The sequence below is a fragment of the Exserohilum turcica genome (assembly GCF_000359705.1).
Source record: "Exserohilum turcica Et28A unplaced genomic scaffold SETTUscaffold_4, whole genome shotgun sequence".
NCBI lineage: Eukaryota > Fungi > Ascomycota > Dothideomycetes > Pleosporales > Pleosporaceae > Exserohilum > Exserohilum turcicum.
In genome coordinates, this window is record NW_007360247.1 from 259,556 (window position 1) to 285,162 (window position 25,607).

General features: G+C 53.9%; 12 protein-coding genes across 12 annotated transcripts; 5 read left to right on the forward strand and 7 right to left on the reverse strand.

The window, feature by feature from the left end:
* The first annotated feature begins 69 nt into the window (after positions 1 to 69).
* SETTUDRAFT_118499 (uncharacterized protein) lies at positions 70 to 1,959 on the forward strand. The gene is made up of 3 exons (XM_008030043.1): positions 70 to 961; positions 1,012 to 1,443; positions 1,521 to 1,959. The coding sequence occupies exons 1-3, from the start codon at positions 97 to 99 to the stop codon at positions 1,745 to 1,747; spliced, it is 1,524 nt and encodes a 507-aa protein (XP_008028234.1). The 5' UTR covers positions 70 to 96; the 3' UTR covers positions 1,748 to 1,959.
* Positions 1,960 to 2,045: 86 nt separating this feature from the next.
* On the reverse strand, positions 2,046 to 2,974 carry SETTUDRAFT_164175 (uncharacterized protein). The gene is made up of 3 exons (XM_008030044.1): positions 2,848 to 2,974; positions 2,448 to 2,572; positions 2,046 to 2,316 (listed from the first exon to the last, which is right to left on the reverse strand). The coding sequence occupies exons 1-3, from the start codon at positions 2,893 to 2,895 to the stop codon at positions 2,271 to 2,273; spliced, it is 219 nt and encodes a 72-aa protein (XP_008028235.1). The 5' UTR covers positions 2,896 to 2,974; the 3' UTR covers positions 2,046 to 2,270.
* A 241-nt stretch (positions 2,975 to 3,215) lies between these two features.
* Positions 3,216 to 4,462, forward strand: SETTUDRAFT_164176 (uncharacterized protein). Its single transcript, XM_008030045.1, has 3 exons — positions 3,216 to 3,466; positions 3,544 to 4,150; positions 4,201 to 4,462. Exons 1-3 carry the CDS (start codon positions 3,297 to 3,299, stop codon positions 4,390 to 4,392), a joined length of 969 nt encoding a protein of 322 aa, XP_008028236.1. The 5' UTR covers positions 3,216 to 3,296; the 3' UTR covers positions 4,393 to 4,462.
* On the reverse strand, positions 4,462 to 6,772 carry SETTUDRAFT_118507 (uncharacterized protein; the record flags this gene model as incomplete). Its single annotated transcript, XM_008030046.1, has 2 exons — positions 4,462 to 6,413; positions 6,458 to 6,772. 2 exons carry the CDS (start codon positions 6,770 to 6,772, stop codon positions 4,569 to 4,571), a joined length of 2,160 nt encoding a protein of 719 aa, XP_008028237.1. The 3' UTR covers positions 4,462 to 4,568.
* Positions 6,773 to 7,975: 1,203 nt separating this feature from the next.
* On the forward strand, positions 7,976 to 11,137 carry SETTUDRAFT_155095 (uncharacterized protein; the record flags this gene model as incomplete). The annotated part of the gene is made up of 6 exons (XM_008030047.1): positions 7,976 to 8,565; positions 8,621 to 8,997; positions 9,044 to 9,307; positions 9,355 to 9,457; positions 9,509 to 9,940; positions 9,982 to 11,137. 6 exons carry the CDS (start codon positions 7,976 to 7,978, stop codon positions 11,135 to 11,137), a joined length of 2,922 nt encoding a protein of 973 aa, XP_008028238.1.
* A 777-nt stretch (positions 11,138 to 11,914) lies between these two features.
* SETTUDRAFT_32764 (uncharacterized protein) lies at positions 11,915 to 13,936 on the reverse strand (the record flags this gene model as incomplete). Its single annotated transcript, XM_008029873.1, has 1 exon — positions 11,915 to 13,936. One exon carries the CDS (start codon positions 13,934 to 13,936, stop codon positions 11,915 to 11,917), a length of 2,022 nt encoding a protein of 673 aa, XP_008028064.1.
* Positions 13,937 to 14,598: 662 nt separating this feature from the next.
* On the forward strand, positions 14,599 to 15,846 carry SETTUDRAFT_164177 (uncharacterized protein). The gene is made up of 2 exons (XM_008030048.1): positions 14,599 to 14,792; positions 14,842 to 15,846. Exons 1-2 carry the CDS (start codon positions 14,665 to 14,667, stop codon positions 15,656 to 15,658), a joined length of 945 nt encoding a protein of 314 aa, XP_008028239.1. The 5' UTR covers positions 14,599 to 14,664; the 3' UTR covers positions 15,659 to 15,846.
* A 192-nt stretch (positions 15,847 to 16,038) lies between these two features.
* On the reverse strand, positions 16,039 to 16,974 carry SETTUDRAFT_164178 (uncharacterized protein). Its single transcript, XM_008030049.1, has 3 exons — positions 16,683 to 16,974; positions 16,533 to 16,625; positions 16,039 to 16,473 (listed from the first exon to the last, which is right to left on the reverse strand). Exons 1-3 carry the CDS (start codon positions 16,868 to 16,870, stop codon positions 16,335 to 16,337), a joined length of 420 nt encoding a protein of 139 aa, XP_008028240.1. The 5' UTR covers positions 16,871 to 16,974; the 3' UTR covers positions 16,039 to 16,334.
* Positions 16,975 to 17,635: 661 nt separating this feature from the next.
* On the reverse strand, positions 17,636 to 19,067 carry SETTUDRAFT_164182 (uncharacterized protein). Its single transcript, XM_008030050.1, has 6 exons — positions 19,005 to 19,067; positions 18,722 to 18,946; positions 18,431 to 18,633; positions 18,282 to 18,370; positions 18,064 to 18,225; positions 17,636 to 17,992 (listed from the first exon to the last, which is right to left on the reverse strand). The coding sequence occupies exons 1-6, from the start codon at positions 19,023 to 19,025 to the stop codon at positions 17,652 to 17,654; spliced, it is 1,041 nt and encodes a 346-aa protein (XP_008028241.1). The 5' UTR covers positions 19,026 to 19,067; the 3' UTR covers positions 17,636 to 17,651.
* A 651-nt stretch (positions 19,068 to 19,718) lies between these two features.
* SETTUDRAFT_32767 (uncharacterized protein) lies at positions 19,719 to 20,051 on the reverse strand (the record flags this gene model as incomplete). Its single annotated transcript, XM_008029874.1, has 1 exon — positions 19,719 to 20,051. The coding sequence occupies one exon, from the start codon at positions 20,049 to 20,051 to the stop codon at positions 19,719 to 19,721; it is 333 nt and encodes a 110-aa protein (XP_008028065.1).
* An 845-nt stretch (positions 20,052 to 20,896) lies between these two features.
* On the reverse strand, positions 20,897 to 21,959 carry SETTUDRAFT_51873 (uncharacterized protein; the record flags this gene model as incomplete). The annotated part of the gene is made up of 2 exons (XM_008029990.1): positions 20,897 to 21,885; positions 21,935 to 21,959. Coding segments are annotated over 2 exons (1,014 nt in total), but the record flags the coding sequence as incomplete, so codon positions are not given.
* Positions 21,960 to 23,011: 1,052 nt separating this feature from the next.
* On the forward strand, positions 23,012 to 24,698 carry SETTUDRAFT_164184 (uncharacterized protein). Its single transcript, XM_008030051.1, has one exon. It carries the CDS (start codon positions 23,041 to 23,043, stop codon positions 24,559 to 24,561), a length of 1,521 nt encoding a protein of 506 aa, XP_008028242.1. The 5' UTR covers positions 23,012 to 23,040; the 3' UTR covers positions 24,562 to 24,698.
* Positions 24,699 to 25,607: the final 909 nt, after the last annotated feature.

The following is a 25,607-nucleotide window of genomic DNA, read 5'->3' on the forward strand; positions in this document are numbered from 1 at the left end:
CTCTTTGCACGCAACATTTTCAGTGAGCACAAAATGGCGCCTCGCAGCAAAGTCGCAAACATCTCCTTTACGGTCGACTCCGCCTCGGAAGACGAAATGACGCTCGACGAGCTCAATGCGCTGCCGACACCAGAGTCCAACGGCGACAGCAAAGCGCAGGGGCGCAAGGCGCGTGGAAGTGCTGCGCAATCCAAATCCAGCGCTGCTGCGACCAAAGCGCCTGCTAAGGGGAGGCCTGTGGCGCGTCGCACGAGCGGGACCAGTGCGGTAGTTATGAAGAAGAAGGCGGCTGGCGCGAAGAAGGCGTCGGCAAAGGGCGGTCGCAAGGCGCAGGCAGAGAGTGGTGATGCGAACGGCAGCGAAACGGAAGAGGTGGACGGGTTCGACGACGACGAGCCGGCGCCACCAGCCAAGTCAACGAAGAGGGGCAGGCCAGCGAAGAAGGCGCAAGAAGAGGAAACGCAAGAGGAAGAGGCTGCGCCGCCGCCAGCAAAGAGAGGACGCAAACCCGCGGCAAAGGAGGCAGTAGAGAAGAAGGAGACCAAGGCCAAGCCGACTGCAAAGTCACGAGGCACAAAACGCGCGCTGGAACCTGAACCCGAGCCCGAGCAGATGACGATCCCCGAGACACAGCCCGAGCCAGACGCAGATGCCATGGACATTTCAGAGTCGATAGAAATGGAGGAGATACCAGAGAGCATGCCGCCGCCAGTGCGGCCTTCTGCACGTCGAGCACACGCACAGCCAAACAGCAGGGCGCGACGGACGTCTGCAGGAGTGCGAAGGACAGGAAGCGTCTCAGACTCTGAGCGGGACCCGGTCATGCGCCGAAAAGTGGGAGATCTCACCAAGAAGCTGGACGCTATGACGGCCAAGTACGAGGCGCTCCAAGAGGCAGCTTCATCAGGGAAAGAAACCAACTTTGACCTACTCAAGAAGCGGACCGACCAGACCGTAAAGGGTACGTTGTGCATGGTCTTAAGCTGCAGACACCAACTGACACGAAATTAGACCAAGACGCAGTCATCAAGTCCCTCCGACAGCAGGTCTCGGATCTCCAATCCCGCACAGGAGACCTCTCATCGCTCAAGAAAGACGTCGCAGCCGCTGCCAAAGAATCCGCGCGCCTCGCCGCCGAAAACAAGCGCCTCCACGACGCCCTCACAACCGCGCAAAACGAAAACAAGACGCTCTCATCCAAGCTCGCCGCCGCGCGCGCCTCCTCCGCACAGCCAGAAACAAAAACCGTGCCCGGCAGCGCAGTCAAACCCCGAACCACGGGCGTCGTGCTCCCGGGCACTGCCGAAGCCGTAAAGGAAGCCACGCTTGCGCGCCAAAAAGTCGATCTCTACAGCGATCTCACCAATCTGGTTGTGCTGAGCGTCAAGAAGTCGGATGACGGCGACGACGTGTATGATTGTTTGCAGACGGGGCGGGGGCGCAGTAAGTTTTTCTCTATTCACACACACATACCTACATCCGGAAATCACTAACATGTTTTTTTTTTTAATTTTTTACAGCCCTCCACTTCCACCTCACCGTCACCGCAGACTCGGCGTCTCCCGAAGACACGGAATTCATCTACCAGCCGCTGCTCGACGAGCAGCGCGACCGCGAGCTCCTCGATATCCTGCCGGATTACCTCACCGAGGAGATTTGCTTCCCCAGTGCACAGGCCGTCAAGTTTTACTGCAAGGTCCTGGATAGTATGAATAAGAAGGTTGTGCTTGAGGATGACGACGAGTAAAAAACATGATTATGAAGTGGTGTATTTTGGAGCACACGTGCTTTTGGTGTATGGCGTCTTCTACTTGTTCGTGTTTGGTCGACAATTGTGTGCGTCTCTATGGGGCGTCTGGCGTTACGGCGCATGGCAATTTGCATGGAACCAAGTCATGTGTGTTTCACGCGGTCCAAATATTCCCATGTATATTCTGCTTGTTGTAGTATCGAATACCCACCCTGTCATGTCACATCGTTTACTTGACGTTTTTTTTCTTCTTTCAGTCCAATTGCAATCATCGTCACACGCAAGATGCTTCCAGGTGCTGTATGCATATATGTAGTCTAATTTCTACAGAGTCCGGATACCGGATGGCTACCAAAGTGTCATTGGTGATTCCACACCCGGTCAAACACCTCCTCCTCCTCCTCTTACCCCATACACATACACATGTCCCTCAGGGCTTGTTTTTCTTTTTCTCCATTCGTGCCATGTGCTTGCGCTTGTGCGGTACGGAGGGACGTCGGTCGCTAGATCGATAGATAGTTTATTGCTTGCCCTGGACCTTGTCCGCGGCCTTTTTGACGTATTCCCTAATTACCTCGTTAGCCTTTATCCACGTTTTTGTCCGCTCTTGCATCCCCCCCCTCTCTCTCTCGTAGCCATTGAGCGCTATCCCATTGCGATTGGAAGTGTACAGTGTGGGCGAGCAGGATATACGCACTTTACAAAGTTCTCTTCCTCGCTGCTCTTGGCGTTGATGGGAGGTGTAGTCGGGTCGTCGGTCTTCTTGCCGCCCATGGAGAGCGCTGCACCCGTGAATGTGACGCCGAGCGTGGCCATGGCAAGCTGTGTGTGAGTGGCAAAAGTCAGCGCTTTTCCGGCTTGAAAATTGTGCTTTTATATTCTCTTTTTTTTCCCTTCTTCCTGCTTTCACCCGCTTCGCTTCGATTCGCTTCAATTCAATTCAATTGCGCACAGCTCGTCGCCAGGCATGTGGAATTGGATTGAACGAGGTTGAAAAAAAACACTGTGGTTTCCAGATTTTTTTTTCTTCTTCGTTCTTCTCTTGCTCTCCGGATCTACCGCCTGACTGCGAGGGAACATGATGGGGGGGGACGTACGACGTGCGATCCGACCTGGCGGCCCATAATAGTGTACATAGCAACCATGATTGCGGTTTAGCGGGAATCGGTGCCGGGAGCGGGGGGAGGGATAGGTGAGATGCGGATGCGTCAATGGATGGAGATGGGGCGGGTGACTGCTGTTGCGGCGGAAGCTGTCTTGCTCGGAAGAGAAGATGGGGGCTTGGCGGGCAAAACTGTGGCTGGTGCGCTTGTGTGGCGCTATTGCTGTGGCTGGTGCGGAGAGAGGGGAAAGGGAAAAGGGACGGCAGGCGCAGGCATGTGATTCGGTAGCCATGACGTTGCGGCGGGTCGGGGTCGTCGACACAGCAGCGTCAGCGGTACGACGCGGGATTCTAAGCTTCTGGGAACCTCTCCTTTCTCACTTTGTTCTTGCGCGCGGATCCGGTCTATCGTTAGAAGAGGAGGTCAAATCGTGAATTGGTACCATGGCCAAAGACAGCAATAAGAAGGTCGACGAGGTCGATGGCGTGCCCGTAGAGCGACAAGGCACCCGTCCGGACTTTTCGGTACCACCGCCTAGGAAACGGCTGCCGAAGGAGCTGCAGGATACGCTCAATGATGAGGACAAGATGTGGGATGTGCTGTATGATGGCGAGTATGTATTCACTTTCAATTCTACTTGCGCTGTCATCTGTCCGCTAGCATCGACATGCGATAACTGACATTGCGCAGAGGCGACGACTCAACCGATACGTCCCTCCGCTATGCTGCGTACGCATCTCGTATCCGTACAATCATGCTCTCTGCGCACCGATATGTAGCCTATACCTCCGACATTGGCGAGTCTTTCCGCCCCATCGCGCACCCGTACTTGGTCAAAGGCGCCTATGGCGTGTCCTGGCTCTACCTCACTGGCGACGTCGCCCACGAGGGCTACAAAGCCTACTGCAGGAACCAGCGCACGCTGCACCCGGAGAAGTTCATCGATGAAGATGCCGCCAAGGCGCTTGGAGAGAAGAAAGACCAGGACATGGCGGCGACAGGAGGTGCTTCTGGCTCAAGCTTCTTTGGCAAGATCCAGGACCTGGCCAAGGGTGCGACGAGTACCGAGGGCGTCAAGTATGGCGATTCTGCCAGTGCGCTGACGGGCGGTCAGGTGGTCGCAGGACGCATACCGGCGATTGAGGACTACCGGGCTGTCATGGCGCAGCGAGCTGTCTTCCAGGCTGTGGCTTCTATGGGATTGCCTGCATTTACCATTCATAGTATCGTACGGTATTCTGGGCGTGCGCTGAAAGATGTCAAGAATAAGACATTCAGGACCTGGGCTCCAATTGGGGTAAGCCGTTCCCCTCACCATTGTCAACTAGAAGTACTAACATACCATAGCTTGGTCTTGCGGCCGTTCCATTCCTCCCCTTTGTGTTTGACGAGCCAGTCGAGCATGCAACCGAGTGGATCTTCTACAATGCCTTCAAAACGTTTGGTGGGGAAAAGGCCGTGGAAGGTCGACCGGTGATTGGAGCAAAGGAGCTGAGGAAGGAAGAGACAGAGGCGAACAAGGCGAAGAAAGAATTATAAGCGGGTTGGAATCATGACGAGATAGTCCACCCGTCTTTGTATATACGATACCCCGAAGCATACGATCCGCTCAATCTATACATGTAATCTTCTACAAAAAGCTTATGATGAAGGATATCACTTGTGGAACAAGATGCAAACACAATCGCAAACTGGCAGTTCCCTGCTCAATCTCCCTAACAGCACTCGTCACACGCCTCTGTAAAGACGTCGAGCAGCCGCGGAAAATCACACACATTCATCGACTCAAACACACCCGACGAAAACACCTTGAGCACCGTCATCCGCGGACTCTTGATCCCAAACGCAAGTTTAGCCAGGAACCTCGGGTCGTCGCGCACATGCACGGCATCCAGGACCCTGTTGACCTTGAGCGGATCAGGAGGCTGCGGCGGCTCATCAGGAAGCACAACCTGCGAGTGCGTCTCGCACCAAGTGCAATGGCCGCATTCGTCCCTGACATTCGATGCCTCGCCAAAGTACTCTGCCATTGCCTTTGCAAAGCAGCGTGGAGCCGTGATGAGGTGTACAATGGCTTTTGTGCGCGCCAACTTCAGCTGCTCGGCTTCGCGCATGTTTTGATCGAGTTTCTGCACAATGTCGTTGATTTCCTCGGCGGTGCTGGGCAGCGCGCGCTCGAGACGGTATGTGTTCTGCACACCTTCCTTTTTCAGTTCAATGGCGCCGCGCTCGTTCCAGTCGTCGAGCTTGCGGACGAGATCGGCGCGCGGTATGGATCTTGTGCTTGCGATATCGTCTAGAGCGACGTGCGTCCACTTGCTGCTTTTCACTGCTACTGCGCGGATTGCCGAGGCGGCGGCCGACTTGTCGTTTTGGATGGCGGCGGCATTTTTGACGAGGTACGCGTATTTGGTGTAGAGGGCGCCTGTTGCGCGGAATAGCTTGAATTGCAGTTCAAGCTGGGCGTAGAGGATGCCGAGGACGATTGCTTTGATGTCGGTTTCTTGGCCTTGGGTATAGAGGGAAATGGTGAAGGTATCTCCGGGTTTGAGCTGGGTTCGGGCTGGAGAGCATATGTCGGTCATCAAGAGCTTCAGAGAGCGTATCGACGGGCGGTCGGCGTAGGTGAAGATGTTGCGCAAGTAAAAGTCTTTGGTCGAGAGGTAGAACATGCACACGCTGGACTTTCCGTCCCGGCCAGCTCGCCCAATCTGCTGGCTGTACGACTCGATGCTGTCGGGTATGTCAAAGTGTACAATGCTGCGAATATTAGGCTTGTCGATGCCCATTCCAAAGGCAATGGTAGCAACGACAATCATGTCGGTGCTGGAAAGAAACTCATCCTGTGTTTTTGAGCGTACCAACGCGGACATACCTGCGTGGTAAGCATTGGCCTTGAAGCCTAGTTTCTGTAGTTCCAAAGCCAGGGTTTCTGCGCCTTTCTGAAGGGTCACGTAGACGATTGTCGCACCGGGGTATTTTTTGAGATGCGTGACGAGTTTGGCTACGTAGTCACTGTCTCTTGCGTTTGCTTCGGCTAGGAGACGTAGATTGGGGCGATACATTGTCGTCCTGAAAAGCCCCTCTTCTGGAATGGAAAAGGCCCCCATAATGTCTCTGGCGACTTGGGGTGTTGCGGTCGCTGTCAAGCATATGACCCTCCCTACTTGAGCTTCTTGTGCGAAGCGGGCGATCTTGAGGTAGTCTGGGCGGAACGAGTGGCCCCATTCTGAAATACAATGGGCTTCGTCAACAGCGAGTAAGCGGATACCTCCAGGTATGCTTTTCAGCGAAGAAATGAAGCCTTCGCTGTTGAGACGCTCTGGCGCGCAGTAGACGAGGTCCAGACGGCCGTTTCTGAGATCGTCTTGAGCAGCCAGGAACTGGTCGCGGGAGATGGAAGAGTTTAGGACTGCTGCTTTTATGCCTCGGCGCAAGAGGGCATCGACTTGATCTTTCATCAAAGCAATCAACGGAGAGATGACCAGAGTGACGCCGCTGTGCCCAGGAGTGCGTCGGTTGAGCTGCTCATCTTGATGACTGAAGGCAACGGCAGGCACCTCGGGACATTAGACAGAGTGTCTAGATGATGAGCCAGACTCACTTGATAGCAGAGACTCTTGCCGCCGCCAGTGGGGAAGACGACGAGTGCGCTGCCCCCGTCAAGAATCCGTGTGATGGCCTTTTCCTGCTCGAGGCGAAAGCTGTCAAGCCCAAAGCGTTGCTTGAGGACTTTGTTGGCGAGCACAGTACTGGGTGAGGGAGGTGTAGATGTTGTTTCAGGTTTGGCTCTCTTGGGTGATGGCGCTCTATCCAGCGTGTCCTTGGTGGGCTTGCGCTTGTCGCCTGGCGCGTGAGGAGGCGCAGCTACAAGGTACTCATCGTCCCCGGAGGACCATCCGTATTCATCTTCGCTCATCCTACCAGGCGGTACCACGGAACGTGTTGTGTCAGGGTCGCGTGGCTGGTGTGGTGGCAGCGAAGACGGCGGCATGGGTTCGGTGTGTCGACGCTAGAGCGGAAACGCGCAGTCACGTGATGGACATGCAAATCGGGTGATCCGAGGCGAGTTGCTCCATCCAACCACCACCTTGACTCGCCAAAGCACGCAGAGCCGGACAGCTGATTTTTCCCGCCGGTGAGGCACACGTGAGGGGCGTCGGGCTTCCGTGCAGAAGATACAACACACGCAGGGCTCTGTTCTTGGCACGTCGCCAGTGAGGTAATGGGCGGGCATGGGCATCGGGCGTCATGTTGATGAATGGCACTGGTGCTGGTACACAGCGAGACGACGTCTTTTCGGAAGTTCCGCCAAGGGGCCGTCCAGCCTGCCGATCAGCCAGTATGCGCGACATCTACACTTAGGGTGCGAGTAGTCTACCCCTCCAACCGCGGAAAACAAGCACAAGTCTGGGGTGCCGGGGGCAAGGATCCTCTATGAATAGCAGGCAGATCGATCGCGATGGGAAAACAAAGCTGCTCGAGGTTAGACCGCATCCGACTTAACCTGGGTACCTGCAGGCCTCGCCGCCATCCTTGGACTTCACCTCAGAGGTCGAGATGCAGCTAGCGCCCACTGTCAAAACCTTGCCATCGGCTCGACGGCCGATCGAGGCGCCCATCTGCGCGTCCATCAGCTGGTTTCTGGTTCCCGGCGGGCCTGCGATCTGTCAGGCCATGCAGCCATCAGCTCCTACCTATGCCTATGAAGGCCTCAGCCAGTGCCGGACGTGTTCGCCGGTGCAAGATGCCAATCATGTCGGCCGTGTAACCTGGCCAGGACAGGCCGGTCACGCCCTGCCAGCACACAGAAATACAGAAACACCCATCTGCTGCCCTGTTCGCACTGCCGAGCCTCGATTGCTGCGTGCGACAACATATGAGCCTCGACTGCCCTAGTGGCAAGCGACGTCGAACGGCCATTTCCCAACGGCACAGCCGCCCAGTGCCGACGCTTCCACCCCCATCCCTACATACGTCTCCATCTTACCCTATGTCCTAGCCAAGGCCTTTTGATTCCTCCACACTACACACACGTCACCATCTTTGACCGCCATCCACAACAACCATTGCCCGCCGCATGTCTTTGTTGACCCTTCTTCCCTACCATAACCGTATCGGGATGCCATCGGCCGATCGCGCCCACCCATGCCTCTTGGACCTGGAAGACCTCGAGTCGGAAAGTTCCCCGCTCTTCGTCATCAAAACTGGCGCCATAGAACTCGAGTTCGACCTCTTGTTTTGCAACCAGACATTTCGCAGTCTGGGTCTGCGCGGCTCCGTCCTTGCTCAAGACAGAGCTGCGCTGCTCTTCCGCTCCTGGGCACAGGCTTTGGGCGACTTCAAGCCCGAGTATGAATTTGGAAACAGGGTATGGAGCGCCGAATGTGCTGGGCGCTCTGGCGCCTGGAAAGTAGTAAGAGCCATCAGGTCCAGCTCTCCGGACCGCGACCAGCAAATATTGAATCCAAAGACAAATGCACATGGTGGTGCGAAGATCCATCGAACACCCGTCTTCACCCGTTCGCGATCGGATATCATGAAGGAAGCCAAGTTTGACAAACCGAAGCCGCCCCAAACCCTGCCCTCCACCAATCTAAATGCGAGATGGGAAAGCATCCAGATCATGATGGAGATGAGCGATGTTGGCGTCTTCGAGTACAACTCAGAAGGACTGTTACTACATGCAAATGAGGCTTGGTATAGACTAAGGCATGGCAACCCGCAAGATTGGTCCATATCCAAGTTCAACGTTAACCCTCTGCAGTTCTCATCCCAGAGGCCTCGAGTCCCAGTACTCCTTCATGGATCTCGTTTATCCCGAAGATCAGGCTCTTGTAATGTCCATGTGGAACAACCTTGCCCAAGGACAATCTGTTACTTTTGAAATGCGCTGGAAACCACGCCCTGGATCCAAAGACAATGCTCAATGGGTCCTCTCAGCCTGTGTGCCCGTTTTTGATGACGATAGAAACCTCATCAGTATAGCCGGCAATACAATTGACATCAACGCACAGAAGAAGACACAGGCTGTGGCGCAGGCACAGGTCGAGGCTCTTGAGCAGGCTCGGCTGGCAGAAATGAAATTCGCCCGATTCGCTCAGGTCTCTCCAGTAGCAATCTACATATATGTTCCTGAGAGTGGTAAGTCTGAACCCCCCTTTATCTTGGTCGGAGCTGACTTGACTAGGTATGAACTTTGTGAATGACCAATTCTTTGAGCTGACCGGTCATGCCCATGCACCGGTGAACCAGTTTGAATGGTTTGATCTTATTGCGGATGAAGATGTGGTTAGAGTCAAGAATGATTGGGAAAACATGTTTAAAGGTGCCAAATCCCATGGAGTGCAATTTCGCCTCAAGAAGACTTGGGTCAATCAGGACGGCAAGCGCTCCAACATCTGGGTGCAGAGCTCGAGCTACCCCGAGCTCGACGAAAGCGGGAAAGTGATTAGTGAGGTTGCCATATTGGACAACGACTTCTTGTGCTGACGGTCCTAGGCATCATGGGGACTTTGTTCGATATCTCGCAATTCAAATGGGCCGAAAGCGTTCAGCGCCGCCGAATAGAGGAAGCGCTCGAAGCAAAACGGCAACAGGAAAAGTATGGACATATCACTACTCTTCCTACTTGGCAATCGCTAACAGCGGACAGTTTTATCGACATGACTTCCCACGAATTGCGAAACCCGCTCTCCGCCGTGATCCAATGTGCTGATTCGGTCATCGCTTCGCTGCAGCAGCTGTTAACCCGAAAATCGATCAACCCGCTCTTTGAAGACTCTAAATATGAGGCTGAAATACACAGTTGCATTGAGTCGCTGTTAATCATTGTTTCATGCTCGATGCACCAGAAACGCGTTATCGACGACGTTCTCACTCTGTCTAAGCTCGACTCAAACCTGATCTTGATCACGCCTATGCGCGTGCAGCCAGCAGTAGTGGTCTCGGACGCAGTAAGGATGTTTGACGTTGAGTGCAGTCAGGCAGATATCAGTCTTACGTTTCATATTGATGAAACGCTCAACGGCATCGAATGGACAATGCTAGATCCTTCACGCTTGTTACAAGTACTTATCAACTTGCTGTGAGTTTCGTTCAATATTCTTGATTGGCTCCCACTAATAGGTCCAGCACCAATGCGATCAAGTTTACCAAGGACCGTCCTCGGAGAACCATCTCTGTTACAATTGGTGCATCGTGGACCAAACCACCTAAATGTTGGGAGGATATCACCTTCACTGACGACGAAAGGACAAAGTCCGAGATTACCGATGACTCCGAATGGGGAGATGGTCGCAAGGCATATCTCTGGCTCAAAGTACAGGACTCGGGATGCGGCATGACTGTGGACGAGCAAAAGAAGCTCTTCGCTCGCTTCTCACAGACAACGCCTCGCACCCACGTCAAGTACGGCGGATCAGGTCTCGGCCTTTTCATCTCCAAGTCGCTCACGAAACTGCAAGGTGGATCTATCGGCGTGGTTTCCGTAAAAGAAGAAGGGTCGACATTTGCATTCTACATCAGTACACGCCTGGCCCAACCGCCAGTTGATCAATTATCCGGAAGAGCAGTGCAAGCCCGACCGGTACCTCGGCGGACAATGACGAGCGAGGAAGCCATGAAGATGGCCAGACTCAACATACTCATCGTGGAGGACAACCTCGTCAACCAAAAAGTCCTCCGAAAGCAGCTTGAAAAATTTCACTGGAACATCAGCGTAGCCGGCAACGGCCAGGAAGCCCTCGACTGGCTCAAAAACAGCGTATACTGGCATAGCGAAAAAGAGGACGGCTCCACACAAGAACCCAAACACGAACTGGATATTATCCTCATGGATATTGAAATGCCCATCATGGACGGCCTTACGTGCGCCTGTCTAATCCGCGACTACGAACACCAAGGTCTCCTCGCCCCACCCCGTCCCACATATCCACAGCAGACGCGTCGTCTCTCAGCCATCTCAGTCTCGCCCATCCAATCGCATCAAAACCACCAATCTGATTCCTCTTCCTCTTCCTCTTCCTCTTCCTGCTACTTCTCTCCTTCACCAGCGCATAAGCAGCATTCTTCCACTTCGTCCCTTGAGCGCCCTAGCAAGCAACTTCTTCGTCTCCCTATCCTCGCCGTGAGTGCAAATGCGCGTATGGAGCAGGTGGAGCAGGCGCTCGCGGCGGGAATGGACGACGCAATTTCCAAACCCTTTCGCATTCCCGAGCTGTGGCCGAAAATAAGGGGGTTGGTGAGGAAAGCGGCAGATGTGGATACGGAAAAGATGTCTTGATTTCATTTTTTGAGTTACTTGTGTGGTTTGAGTGGGGTAGTCTGGGCGGCTATGCTTGGCTTCATATTGTCGTTTGGGCGCAATTATGCGAGTATACGCATGGGTATGGCGTTTCCGTGGCGGTGGTGGTGTAATTCTACACGTTTTCTCTGTTTGAGCGGAGCTGGTGCGTCTCTGCGAGTGGTGTGATGAATGAATGAATGCGGTAGTACTGGTAGTATATGAGGAAGAATGAGATGTTTGAGTGATGCTGGATGTGATCTTTATGGATGTTGTGAGAATGATGGATTAGAGTGCTGTAGCATTTCCAGTTTATCTTTGAATATGTAAAGAGATAAGAAGCAGGACATATTAAGCACTGCCATGGTGCAGCAGTTCCAAAGCTGAGCAGTACATGTATGATTTCCTGAATTGTACATAGTTTAACTTGCAGCATCGAGTTATTCGGTAGTACTTAGGAGGAGGCTCTTGGATTTGGAGAACTATATGATTTCATGATGCTGTAGTGTAGAAAACATATATGCTAGCTTGGAAGTCTAATGTCTTCTACACGTTATCCCTATCAATGGTACTTCTTCTCAAGTGATTTCTGCAGAGCTTAGCCTCAGCCCATTTGTTCGCAGTGTTGCAACAAAGTAGCGTAAGCAACATTCCAAGTAACCATATTTGGATTCGCTCTGCAAAAGCTAGCTACTTTAAGAAGCCAACATCCATTCTTATATTATACAAAAGACCTCTCCTGCTTCCAGACTCCAGCACACGCTTTTTCAAAACCAATCACACCAGAGTTATAGACGCAAAGTCATGTTCAGTCAAATGCCCAGTCGCTTCTCCCTGCATGGCACCGTGTAGATAGGCCTGGCCGATAACCCTGAAATTGCCGTCGTCGAGTGGCCGCAGGACGAAAGGAGTATCGGCGCCCATGGGAAGCCAGAGTTGGTCTCCGCCTTGGGTGATGCGTGGACCGAGTCCGAGGCGGCCTCGGCGAGTCAGGAAGCAGCCACGGTGTCCAGCGCGGAGTACTTTCATGTAGCGTTTAGCGTCGCCATGCTCGCTACTTTGAGGATGAGGAGGAGATGTCAGGGTTTCGTTGTTTTGCGTCCCAGGGGTTCTGGTCTCGGCAAGCTTGAAGCGACGGTATGCACAGAAATCATGGTAGTGTTGCGTTGAAGTTTTGTCATCGATGATTCCTTGTGGGGCCTGGTCAATATACGTCAACCCTGATGTTAAGGTAGCTGAAAGACTTTTCAGATCGCAGTAATCTTGGCTGGGAAAATCGTTCTGAAGCTCATGTATCGTCTGGATCAAATCCTCGAGAGGGTAGTAGTAGCTGTTGTCTATCCCGGTTTCTTGTGGCTGTCCAAGATGCCGTTCTGCAGGTAATGGTCTCGACCAATATATCGTGCTTATAGAAACGGCTTTGATTCTGAGACCTGGAATGCCAATACTGGTACGGCGTATTACTTCGAAGGGGGAGGCTGGGAAACGTGTGGCAGCCGCATACTTCGTTGCCACGCTCACTAACGGTGCAGCCTCCATCATGTGCCATCGGGGTACCCACGAAGGAAAATCGTCCTGGATCGTGATATCATCTTGTTGGATGTGTCGTAAAACCTTCATGCCTAGCCCGTATTTCTCGATCATTGTACGTGCGACCTGATAGTATACATCTGTAACGGTCGTGGCTTTGCTATAATCGGGTTTGATGATAGTTGGCTTTTGGCTGTGGAAGTTGCGGGGGTACCAGAGGTATGGCTCCGAGTCTAGCAGTTGTCTCTTGAAGGCCGTGGGATGACCCAAGAAGGCATACACGGCGTCCTTTGGATCTGTGCATTGCAAACCTCTCGCCCAGCCAAGAATATCGCATATATCTTCTGCAAGATCTGGATCGTTACCAAACTCCAATCGATGGTTACCTCGCGTGCTCTCTTGGTAGTGACGGGCCAGATTGAGCATTTGGAAGTTGAGTTGGTATTGGGACAGATACATATGGGCATTCGAAGTAATAAAGTCCCAGAAACGGTTCATGTCTTCGAATGTGAGAGAGGAATCTCCACAATAGAATGTGGCATCTCTCGCCAAGCCAAGCTCTTGAACAACCCATACTCGCGTGAACCAATTTCGCATTAACAGTTGTCGAACTGCTTCCCATGATTCGGCATCTTCACCTTCCATTCCATGATTCCTAGAGGTGGAATTTGCATTAAGATTTGCCCTGTTATTCTCAATCTCTTCTCGGAGATAGCTGCATTTGCGCATTACGGTGAACGCTCTCTGTGCGCTGAAGGGCGTGGCTTGTTTATCTTCCTCGCCAAGCCACACGAGAACTCTTCGCGCTATCCAGTAGATCAAGCCCATCAGTGAAACCTGTTTTGATTTTTCTTCGTCATTATTCTGATTGATACATATACCATCCGCCCATATAACACGGTGTTTATCTGCAAAACGAAAATGGCGGAGTGCAATTTCAAGATTGGCTCCAATCTCGAGTGGTTGACCATCACATTCAATGGTCCTTTCCCCAGGAACATCTTTCCAGCAATATGAAATAGCCTCATAGGACGAAATTTCAGATTGTAGCGCGACAGCAAATCTGTCATCGAAGTCGGCCAGATTGACGGTTCGTAGGGAGCAGCGGATTGCGGCCTTGCGAGGCCCTGGTTGTAAGACAAGAAGTCTTATTTGTCCCTCGGTCAAGCCGCTGTAGTGATAGGAAGGTTCCGATGAGAATGGCACAAGAGAAGGCACTGGGGCCGTGTCCAGAGATTTGGAGTAAACGTTGTGAATTGCAGTTGTCATTGTCAGGCCGATTAAACGAAATGCAGCGAAAGTATACGTGATTGATATTACAGTTGAACAAAGGTGACAAAACAAGACCTGATTTGAAGCTGATCCATCTACGGCAGTGTTGGATTTATGGCGGCAGAGGCACAACGTATCCTTGCATGAAGAGACGCCTCGAGCGATTGATCCTTCTGGCGCAGGCGGCAAGAGAAGCGCATGTATTCGCTCCTGAAACCCTGCACTGTTACAGCCTCGCGGCTCAAGGGGAATGGCCATGGCTCCATAACATGTACGATAAGCCAATGGTGTCATCGTTGTACTTGTGAAGGATCTTTAATAGACGCCGTTTCGTAAAGAGCAGAGCGGATATTCGTGGCGCTAGAAATACTCGGCGCTTGCATGACACACGGATAGACAGTTGAGAACGGGAACGAAAATAGATGCGACATACGACGAGGACGACGCGCCATGTGGCGGCAAAACATCTGGACAGGGAGTGAGAGAATGGGTGGCTGGAGGATAGCAGAGCACAGCTTTGGACCCTGACGCTAGCGTGCCACCTCGGAACTGCGCCCAAGCATTCCGACTTAGCTATCGTCAGCTAAGTTGCCTGGCCTCGCCGCCTTCTCGACGCTTCCTGTGCGTTCTCATTATATTTCCAACAGTTCCGCCATATCCCGAGCTTTCTAATCGACACATCTATATCCTGTTGTACTACATAACATCACTCTTTTGCCGCAACCATGACGTCCGCAAACGATTCCAGTTATACCGAGATGAAGGGCGAAGTGGAAGCTATTGGGGCGCACTGCCAGATGGAGTACTGCCACGTACTCGACTTCCTACCGTTTCGCTGTGAGAGTTGCCAAGGGCATGTCTTTTGTACAGACCATTAGGAGATGACATACTGACAACACCAGGAAGTTCTGTCTCGACCACCGCACCGAGAACGCGCACAAATGTCCCAAGGCTGGCGAGTGGGCACGGCGCAAGGCCGGGAACAATTCGCCAGGGCGAGATGAAAAGCTACCGCCCAAGCCAACATTATACAACCATGAACAGCAATGCTACGAAAGCTCGTGCAAGACACTGATCAACACGCCGCGCATGCCTCCAAACGAATGCTCATCATGTAACCACTCCTACTGCCTCAAGCACCGAATGCCCGAAGATCATGACTGCAAAAACGTACCACAGCGCGGCGCAGTGCCAACGGGCGCACGGCAACAAACTATGAGCGCACTAATGAAGTTGAAGCTCTGGGCGGAAAACAAGAAGAAGGAAGACGAAAAGCGGCGAGCAGGCAGCAAGAAATCGGGGTTCCTAGGCCTAGTCAAGGGCTCGTCGAGTTCGGGTGCAGCGTCGGCGCAAGCCGAACTCAACGCGCTGAAGCGCAGCGCCAAGGGCGAGGCCAGCGTGCCGCAAGACAAGCGGATATACCTGCACGTGGAGGCGTCGGCGGACACGACCAAGGCCAAGTATCCGACGGGCAAGTTCTTCTACAACAAGGAGTGGACGGTGGGGCGGGTGCTCGACATGGCGGCCAAGGCGCTGCAGGTGCAGAACGTGAATAACCGGGGCGGAGGCGAGGAGGAGAAACTGCGTGTTTTCCACGTCGAGGGCGGGAGGCTGCTCAAGTTTAGCGAGAAGATTGGGGAGCCGTGTCAGAGTGGTAACATGATTGTCCTGTTGCGGGGCGTGGGGTCGGGCGAGGCGCCGGATTTGATTGATTTGTAGAGACTGAAGATGGAGTTGTTGTTGTTGTTGGTGTTGGTGTTGGTCTGTAGGACATGGCGTGGCTTGGAACATGGTGCTGGAGATACCCCTTGGAGTAATTGAGCATGTCGCGAGCAGATAGAGAGATTGTTGTACATCTAGTAGACATGGGTTGAGCCCATAGCTCTAAGAATAGACATGGAAACAGGGAACGAACATGCATTGAATGTTTCCTATCTTGAATATTGATTATGGTGCGCAATTTAACTATAAGTAATGTCGAAAGCGGCATCGAGCACTTCGAATGCCAACGTCGTAACTCCTGCTCTATGTGTGTATATTGATGCCCAACCCGAAATGCTCAAACGCCTGCTCAATCGCCGTATATACACTGTACCTCCCCTGCATGTACACCTCGTATAACCACCCCGATCTCTTTGCTTACGTCCTTGCTAAGACATTATGTGCTAGGCCATGTCTATGTGCTGGCTGTTCTTCGTCGGCTCCTCCGCGTGCACTGGGCACTATCCGCGACGCGGGTATGCCGACGGTGGTGTGTGTGTGGGTTTGTGGGGGTTTCGCGCGTGCGTGTGTGGCGACCGTTCTCATCGTCGTCGATGTTGATGTGTTGGCGGACATGTGTGCTGCTCCGTGTCCTCGTTCGTCCTCGTCCTCTTTCTCGTCGGTTGGCGTGGGCTCAATCGTCGGGCGACGCGAAATTGCGACACTTTACTCCGTGGATCTTGGTCCCCCATCCTATGCTGCCGAGATTGTTGACACCGTCCGAAATGGCGAGGTACTGGTCCATGTTGGTGTCGCCGCTGCAGTCATAATTGCTGTGTCGCACGTCAGCCACCAGCCACGCGCGCCTCTTTTTTTTTGCGTCGCGACTCACTCGTAGAAGCGGCAATTCCAGTAGTCGTCTCGTTGCAGCACGCTGGCGACGTCGTGGCCGCCGACCAAGATGCTCTGGACGCGCCCGTCGATGCTTGCATGTGGTTAGCGCCAAGGCGGGCGGCAAAGGGATGCTTGGGCGCAGACATACAGGTTGTTGTCGAGTGACAGGCACTGGTTGTTGTACGCGTCGACGCTGACCTCGCTGAGGAACGAGGGCGCGGCAAACAGCTGCACCTTGATCTTGCCCGCCGTGATTGTGTCGCCGGCTGCGACAGCGCCCGCCAGCACCAGCAGCAGAGTCGTCGGCAAGCGAAGCAGGCGGGTGGCGGCCTTCATATCGGCGGCATCCAGAAAGGCGGCGGCGGCGCTGGACGGGGCGGACGGGCGGGCACAGTGAGACACGCGGGGTGCAGAAGGGCGGGTTTGCGGGGGGGGGGGGGATGGCGATGCGCAGTCGTTGTCGATGGGGGGGAGGGGGTGAGGGGAGGGGGGGGGAGAGAAACGGCGTAGAGGGTTGAGAGAACTGGAGTTGGTTCATGGCCATGGCGGCGGGTGCGTGTGGGTCACTCCTGCTGGTTGGCTGTGCTTGCACTGCCTCACCCTGAGAGGCCCGCACACAGGCGTCATAGCACGTCGTCTGTCTGCACTACTGCTATCACCACTACCACTACCACTACCATCATCACCACCATCACTACCCCCATCCGCTTCACCTCGCTCTGCACACTCTTACTCACCGCATAGCAGCACTGGCCATACCCCGCCTCCCGTGCCGAGACGGAGGCATGGCAATGACAAGTGGCCATATCAGCCCGCGGTGGCAATGTCTTGCTCCTATCCATGTGCTCCTGCTGACGACCAGCAAAGTCGCCTAGATTGGCCGGGTGAGCGATATTTTGTATCCCGCATACCCATGTGTAGACCCATGGATCAGCCTTGATAGTCCCGGCCCAAGGCTCCTCTAACACCAGGCCATCCGAATGCACCAACCCACAACACACCCTCTCGATAACAGCGCCCAGCAGCCAGGTCAGGGGTCCAGTACACATTTCTCGTCTTCACGCCAAAACGCATCATGCAGTGGCCGTGGTAAAATCGCTTGTTCAACGCACTACTCTTACACAATATCCCTCGTCACTGTCCAATCCGTCGCCAGCGTTACATGATCTTTCCCATCCGGCGTTCTCGCCTCATCAGTCGCTCCAGTGGGAGTCAGACTTCCCTTTCGCTCACGGTCCTGCAGCGTCAGCTCCACCTCGTCATCCATTGGGCCGCCCCGGGTCCGCGACGTGAACCCACTGCCACCATGTGCGTTTGCCTGGTTGGATGATCCCTTCACATATCCACTGTTACTGCGGTTCGTAGAGTTTGGCGGCGTCGACCGCATGATGAGTGTCTTGAAGAAGGGAAGCGACACTACAATGACGGCTGTACACATCTCTGCCGTGCACCAAAGATCTGTCATTGTGTCAGTAAGAAAAACCAGATTAAAAACCGCTGCTGCGAAAACGGTGTTGGCAGTCACTCACTGCCGTCGGCGTCGGCAAGGTCGTAATCCATGTTGTACACAATGAACCGGCCCAGACTAATGCCCATGGTGATGAGCCCCAGCGAGAAGACGCCAACCAAGCCAATCCTCTGGCGTTTTCGAAGTGTCAGACAATTGACAATGAAAAATGGTAGGATGAAGACTACAAACTGCTCGTTAGCCAAGATGGACCTAGTTTGAGAATGCCAGTCAACCTACGTAGCAAGTCAGTACCAAAGTTGAGCACCCAGTTGATGACGAGATTGGCAAATGTGTTCCATGTCGACTGGAGCTGGTTTTCGATGGACCTGTTGATAGCTACCAGTTAGTTGGACGTATTGCTTAGCATCCACGTGGCCGCTTCGTACCAGTTATCAGAAATGTTGGGCGCAATCAGCGTGTCGGTCAGTATGCTTGCGAGGAACGAAGTGGAAACCACGCCAGCCGATACATAGATTGCGATTCGAAGGCGCTTGAACCCCACGGGGATCAGCCACCAGTAAAAAGCAACGAGAGACGCCTTGGGAAAGTATAGCCCAGCGTCGAAGAAGTAGACGGATGCGAAAACGGTCTAGTCACGGTGTTGTTAGCGTTTAGATTTTTGCTTTTTCCCCTTCCAAGTCCATCAAACGGCATGACGGCGAATCACCCGGACATACCTTGAGGTAATCCACCGAGTCGCTTCGGGTTTCCTCGTCGAGCGGATGGTCGATCAAAATGTATAGCGACTTAGTCGAGCAGGTGAACCATCCCAGCGTGCAGAGCCATCCGCCCCATACCAGGTAGTCGACGACCGTCAGCTTCCGGTTCTCTAGGCGCATACGGACCCAGCAGCGCAGACAAGTAACGACAAATGCCAGGCCCAGCAAAAGCGCCTGGATGATCTAGACAGAGAGCGTGAGCAGTGTACAAGCAAGCTTCACATGCTGCCGATAAGCTTACAATAGACGTGACAATGTGCATGGCGATGAACAAGCGCACGCGCGCATCCGCCGCACACAGGCATCGGACACTTGCTGGATATACAAAGGCAGAGAGAGAGAGACGGCCAGGCCCAACCTCTTCTCTTGGTGCTTCTTGGACGTCTTCCGTTGCCACATGCAGCAGTTTAAGCGAGTACATCAAAGTTTATTATCTCCCGGGAAGGGACAGCGGTCAGTCCAAGTGACACACGGGGAGGAGACCTGGTTCGGGCTTAGCGGATCGCTACGTATGCAATCGAGAGATATCAAGTCAAGAAGATGTGATCCGTTCGACTAACAGCTTCTTTGAGCAAATTTCCCCTAAGCCGAAGCGTCCGCACACGAAACAACCGCCAAAAATCTGATCAGCCGTCACATGAGCTAACCCAATGGACCATGATATAACACACATGGGTGGGGAAAGTCCATGGGCTCCGCCAAGCTCCCAACACTTGACGGCGCGAGTCAAGCGCCGGCATCTGCCATACTCGATCGCATTCTCCGATAGACAACGCCAATGCGGGACCTAGACAACGCCCGAGGGACCCTTTGATACAGGGCGTTTTTTAATTGCTGCAGCACTAGAAGGAGTCGGAGGAAGGGCTGCGAAATGTCACTGGCTGATGACTCGCCATCATCCTTGATGGCGGCCTTCCTTTCCATCCGTCCAAGCTACTAGCCCACGATTTAAAGTTTACTTAGGGTCTCGGGGCTCGACACCACCACGCAATTGGTTGTAGTCTCCGTCCCGCGCCGCAGAGACGTGATCAGTCTCCATGCCCGACGTGGCTACGTAGGTGTAGATGGTGGTGGGAATGATGTGCATGCGGTTAGACGACCATGGTCCGCTCCCGGGCTTGGCGTGAACGTGATGTGCGATGCAGTCTTGGTCCGGGGAGTAGTGGAGAATCTGACCGTACGCCCGTCCTGGGCAGTGTTTCGTCGGCGGGGTACAAAGGAAGCTGAAATCGTGGGTTTTCATCACATAATGATTGTCACAGGGCCCGCCATGTGTGTCGCAAGGCATTGCGGGTATCGAATGAATGAGGCGTGCACCGAGACTAGATGGCTAATATGTTTCAAAGGGCAGACGCCACTAGAGCTACACGGACGGCCGGTGAATTTCGTCAGCGTTGCCCGTTTGCTGGTAGTCTGGAGCAACACACATTGGCTCGTGGGCCCCCCCCCCCCCGATGCGAGACACGGCCAAGTAAAAGCACACCCGCACGCCCGCCACACAGCGACTCGCGGCACTGGCACCGGCACTGGCACTGGCCAAAAGGACAGTCTGTGCAAGATGCCAGTCAAACAAATCTAGGGTGTGGTTCAGACTAAGATGAGGAGGAAGATTGATGTTTGTCTCTCTCTCTACGCAACCACACGTACTCTACCCAGGCTATGATCGGAGCCAGGGATACGGGAACGCCTGCGTTATGTGATGATTGCGCAACACAAGCCTAGTTAGATTGCGCCATTGGAAATGGCACATCTTTCGGCATCCAAAGGGGGTTTCCATGGTTGTGGGATGTTAGGTCCGGCTAGTCAGTGGTCCAACTAAAGACTAGGCTCCACTATGCGGCATGACAAGACTAGGAGAAAACAGCCACGGTGACAGCAGAGATGAAGTCTTGACTCGCTACAATGAGCCGCGGAATCTGATCTGATCGACTCTTGGACCAAGCCCGGACCCAGCATTGTGGCTGCTGGAATTATCAGACCGAGGATTCTATGCTATCCGGGCGCGTGGCCATGACGTGCCGCGGCATAACTTCGGGTTGAGTCCTGTAATCATGGTTGTGAAGCGTCACCCATAGTCGGCGTTGGCTGTTCTCCCGTGTCGCCATTGACCACGGTAGGTGTAGGTTTTCTCCCCCATTTTCCTTTGAACTTGCCGCCTTGTTGCTTGATTCTCTCCTTCTTGGTTTCTGCGACCCATTCTCCGCGGAACCTTTGCCTAGGCTTTGCTTCCTGCTCCTCGGCCTTGCGCTTGACACTTGCATCCCTTCCGTTGACGTGACCCTGCGCCACCGGGTTGGAGGCGACCCAATTTTGGAGTTGTGGCCTAAGCTTAGAGGCCCATACGGCCTCGCCGGCTTCCAGATGGGCATATGTCAGCGCGGGTACGAGGCCCGGTGCCTCGGGTGGGTCGGATGCTGTGAAGTCGGCTTGCCGTGTCCGAAGGAGGGATGCCATGTGCGAATAAGTACCGCACGCCACGCCAAGGTCGTTGGCGAAGCTGCGGACGTAGAAGCCCGAGGAGACTGTTAGTCTTATTCTTGCTGCGGGTGCTAGAGCTGGCTCGTCCTTGGTTGGCCACGTGAAGTCGTGCTGGCCCGGCCCGTACCACTCTAGCAGCGTGCACTCATCGACGTGCATTTCCCGGCTCTCCAAGTCTCGCGGCAGGCTCTTTCCCTGGCGTGCGTACTCGCAGGCCTTGACGCCATTGATTTTCAACGCGGAATAGAGGGGAGGCGTTTGCTGTATGGTCCCTCGGAAGGCTGCCAGCTTCTCATCAACCAGCTCTTTCGTAACATGTGAAGAGTCTGCCTCGTTGGTAATGGCTCCAGTGCAGTCGTAGGTATCTGTGCTTGCGCCGAACAGCACAACCGTCTCATAAATCTTGCTGCAAGCCAGATATCTCGAAAGCTGCTTGGTGCCGCGCCCGATGCCTACAATGAGAACACCAGCGGCCAGGGGGTCCAGGGTGCCGCCATGGCCGAGACGAAAGACTTGGTCAGGTGACTTTGTGGTGCGCTTGGGCTGGGTCGCGAGTAGTGGCGCAAATGTGGCCGAAGGCGCAAAAGCCGCCTGCAGTTTGAGGAGAACATGTGCCGACGAGACGTGGGCTGGTTTGGCGACGGCTGCGCAGTCGTCAGGAGTAAGAGAGGGCGATGGGGCGGGCAGACGCACCGAAGATGCCCTCGAGGACCTTGTCAGCCTCGCCGTCCATGGTGCAGGCAAAGTCAGGCTCTGTCGTCATGGTGGTGAGGGAAGGAATGGCTCGTGGGGGCTAAACGGGCAGCATGAAGGGGCTTTTTTTTTGGTGCGGAACCAGAACGCCCTTGTAGAACACTAAGCACTAAACACTAAACTACTTTTGCTACGCTATTACTTACCATCACTATATGAGCGAATACATATATTCAACAAAGGCCAAAAATGACTCTGTCTCTAGGCTGGTTATCGCATTCGCTGGTAGTTGTAGTGTGCAGTTTAGATAAACTCATTTAAATACGTATCTCGGCTACAGTGTTCCTTGCTAAAAGTGAGCTTATTTGTTCTAGGACTACGGCTGACGGTGGGGGGTTTAGCAACGCTACAGACTGTATAGTAAGTGGTAGCAAGATGAAACTATGCGTAGAGCATGCGGCACTTTTAAGCAAGGTCTAGATTTCTTCGTTCAGCACCCTCTACAAGAACTGTTGTTGTACGCGGGAAAAGACACTACATAGTCCAAAGCAAGATAGCCATTTGATAATAGAAAGTACCTACTGTGTCTCTTATGTAGCTGTTATGCAGTCGCTACACTCTCCAGCTTTACTATACTACGAGCATCGTCTACGTTTGCTTAGCTATAGCCATGGTATAGCGGCATTTGGCCATGGAAGCACCGCTATACTATTAGTACCAACACCGTGGCGCATCCCGTGACGCATGCAAGCAGAAGCAGGCAGGGCGCAAACTTTACGCCCACGTGCCCCTCCTTTCACGCCCTACGCCCTGCAACCCCAGCGCGGCCTGGGGAAGCCCATGCCGCCACTACTGCACAAGGCACACACGTACGTACGTTGCCATGCACATGTAGTAAGACGCGCCGCTCCATCTCGTGCGTTCCGATTTCGGCCTGCCCGCCAGCCCTCTCGCCTTCTCTCGTATCCACGCACGCATGTAATACATACCCCAGCCATTGCCGCCGCGCTGCCTGCCCGCAACACCGACAATCGCCCCGAGTCAGCAGCACCATGGGCCACCACCAAGCCCCCGACTGGCAGCTCTCGCCATGGCACAACGAGCCCATGGACGCGTCCTGCTTCGAGTCTTTCCTGGCACCTGCCGCGCTGGACGCCGCCGCCCTAGGCCACGACACGGCCTCTCACGACATGGACATGGACTTTGCACCAAACAGGCCCGCAGACGTCTTCTCCCGCCACCCCGTTGCAAACCACGCCCGGCCCCCGCCACTGGCACTGGCACAGCGACACCACACGCTTCCCCGCCGTCGCAGCAAGTATCGGCTGCGGCGAGCCATTGGCACGTCCAGCCCGGTTGCCATCCCAACCACCAGCCGGCGCCATGAAGACGACCACGAGCAGTCTCTCGCCATGCAGCGATGGCGCAATTCCCCGCCCGAAGACGAGGCCGCCTCACTGACCGCCATCTGCAACGCTCTCGACAACCGGCCCGCGGCCATCTCCCCGAGGCCCAGCCAGCCGTCTAGCTGCGATGCCTACCGTAGGTACCGGGGCCCATCATCGACCACCAGCCTGGACAGTGCTGCGAGCGAATCGTCGTTGCGATCGCTCAACTCCAGCCACTCGGCTACGTCACAGACCAAGCGACGCAGCCAGCCAGCCAGGAGCCGTGCCCGGGCAAAGGCCAAGAACAAGAACATGAACGACCCCGACCGCATCTTCAAGTGCACCTTCTGTTGCGACACGTTCAAGACAAAGTATGACTGGACGCGGCACGAAAAGTCGCTGCACCTCAACATGGAGGAGTGGGTGTGCACACCCCACGGCGCCTCCGTTGTGCTGCCTCTGACGGGCAGAGTGCATTGCGCCTACTGCAGTGCCCTTGACCCAACCCCCAGCCACTTGCAGCAGCACAACCACCTGGCATGCGACCATGGCCAGGCCACCCCCCGCGTATTTCACCGAAAAGACCACCTCGTCCAGCATCTGCGCTTGGTCCATGGTTTGGATACGCTTCCCTTGATTGACGACTGGAAGCTCGAGTCCCCGCCCGTAACGTCCCGCTGCGGCATTTGTGACGCGGCCCTATGCAGCTGGGATGAACGGGCAGACCACCTGGCTGCTCACTTCCGTGACGGAAAAACCATGGAACATTGGAAGGGCGATCATGGCTTTGCACCCGCAGTAGCGGCTCGTGTTATCAATTCATTCCCGCCTTACCTCATTGCAGACCAAGCCAAAACAGTCGTCCCCTTCTCAGCGACGAACCCGGGGTCCATCGACCATACCAAGCAGTTGATGTCACGCATCCAATTAGAAGAAAGCGCCCCAGAACATAGCGCCCAGCCCACCCAGCCCCAAGACCAGCAGCCCTTTGACGACTCTTTGGATGCGCTCCAGACTATTTCGTCTCAGCATGATTACAACTTTGCTACTGTTCTCACCCGCCACCTCAGCCGTTTCGCAAGACAGCAGATGCTCGCCGGTATCATCCCCACAGACGAGATGTTTCAACGGGAGTCGCGAAGGCTCATGTATCAGAACGGTGATGATGATTGGAACCAGACTGTGGCCGATAACCCACGCTGGTTGCAGGACTTCCGTCGTCAGAGTGGCTTTGATTAAAGACAAGCACAAGGGCGAATCGGGCCGCAACAAGCTGCAGACACCAGGTGGTGCACAGCACTACGCCTTACAGGTATGGCTTGTTTGACAGCAACACTTATCTGACGATATAATGTTTATACACATAATTGCCGCAGAATGTATCATAAATGGATAAGAGCCTTTTTTTTAGCCCACTGAGAAAGGCAAAATTAGTCTACAGTTGCTGCCCGTTAAACTTGGATCCGATAAACGTGCCACTGTGCCTACTGATTCATTTCCACGCAACACGGTAGGGGCATACCTTATCACACAAGACAAATGAGAAGGTGCTTAGCAAATGTAGTCTACGGAGGTGACTGTCAAAAGTTCTTGCTAGCGCCACGCTAAGCCGCTAGCCTATTAGCCTAACTATTCTTGGCGCCTACACTAGTTTTTTAAAGCTAGTAATAGCTTATATACTTATTTTTTTTAAGTGTTTTTAATTTACTATAGCTTTAAATAACGTGTTTCACCAGTAAGCGGGCCACCCCAGTATGTGGGCCACTTCCCTATGATATCCCACCTTTGCAACAACAACGCGTAATGTCTTAACAACGTAACGCGTTAAAAACTTATACTAAAGCAGATCTATTTCTTGCTATTACTAATCTTAATTCTAAACAAATTTAGAGTGAACGACGCGCTGCTGCCGCCTATAGCGTCCCACAAACAACAATCCAGCGTCGACGAGCTGGATAGCGCCCTTGAAGCGATTGGGAGCCACCAGCAAGGCGCCTAACAAAACTAGAAGAGGAGGCTATTACTATGCGTGTAATAGTCGAGGCTAAGCGAGGACTACCCTATAGGAAAGACGACGTGCGAGATATGGCCAACAGACTGCTCTGAGAGCGTGGCGGGAAGGAGGTGGGCAAGAACTAGGTTGATAGGTTTGTCCAGCGCAATCCTGAGCTGCGTACGCGCCGGAGCTGTAAGGGGCTGCGCTCCAGGGAGCAATCGCGAGGTATACAAGAGGTTGTATTCGATAAGGAGCTATCTACTCTGCTTACGTGGTGTTTATTTACTTA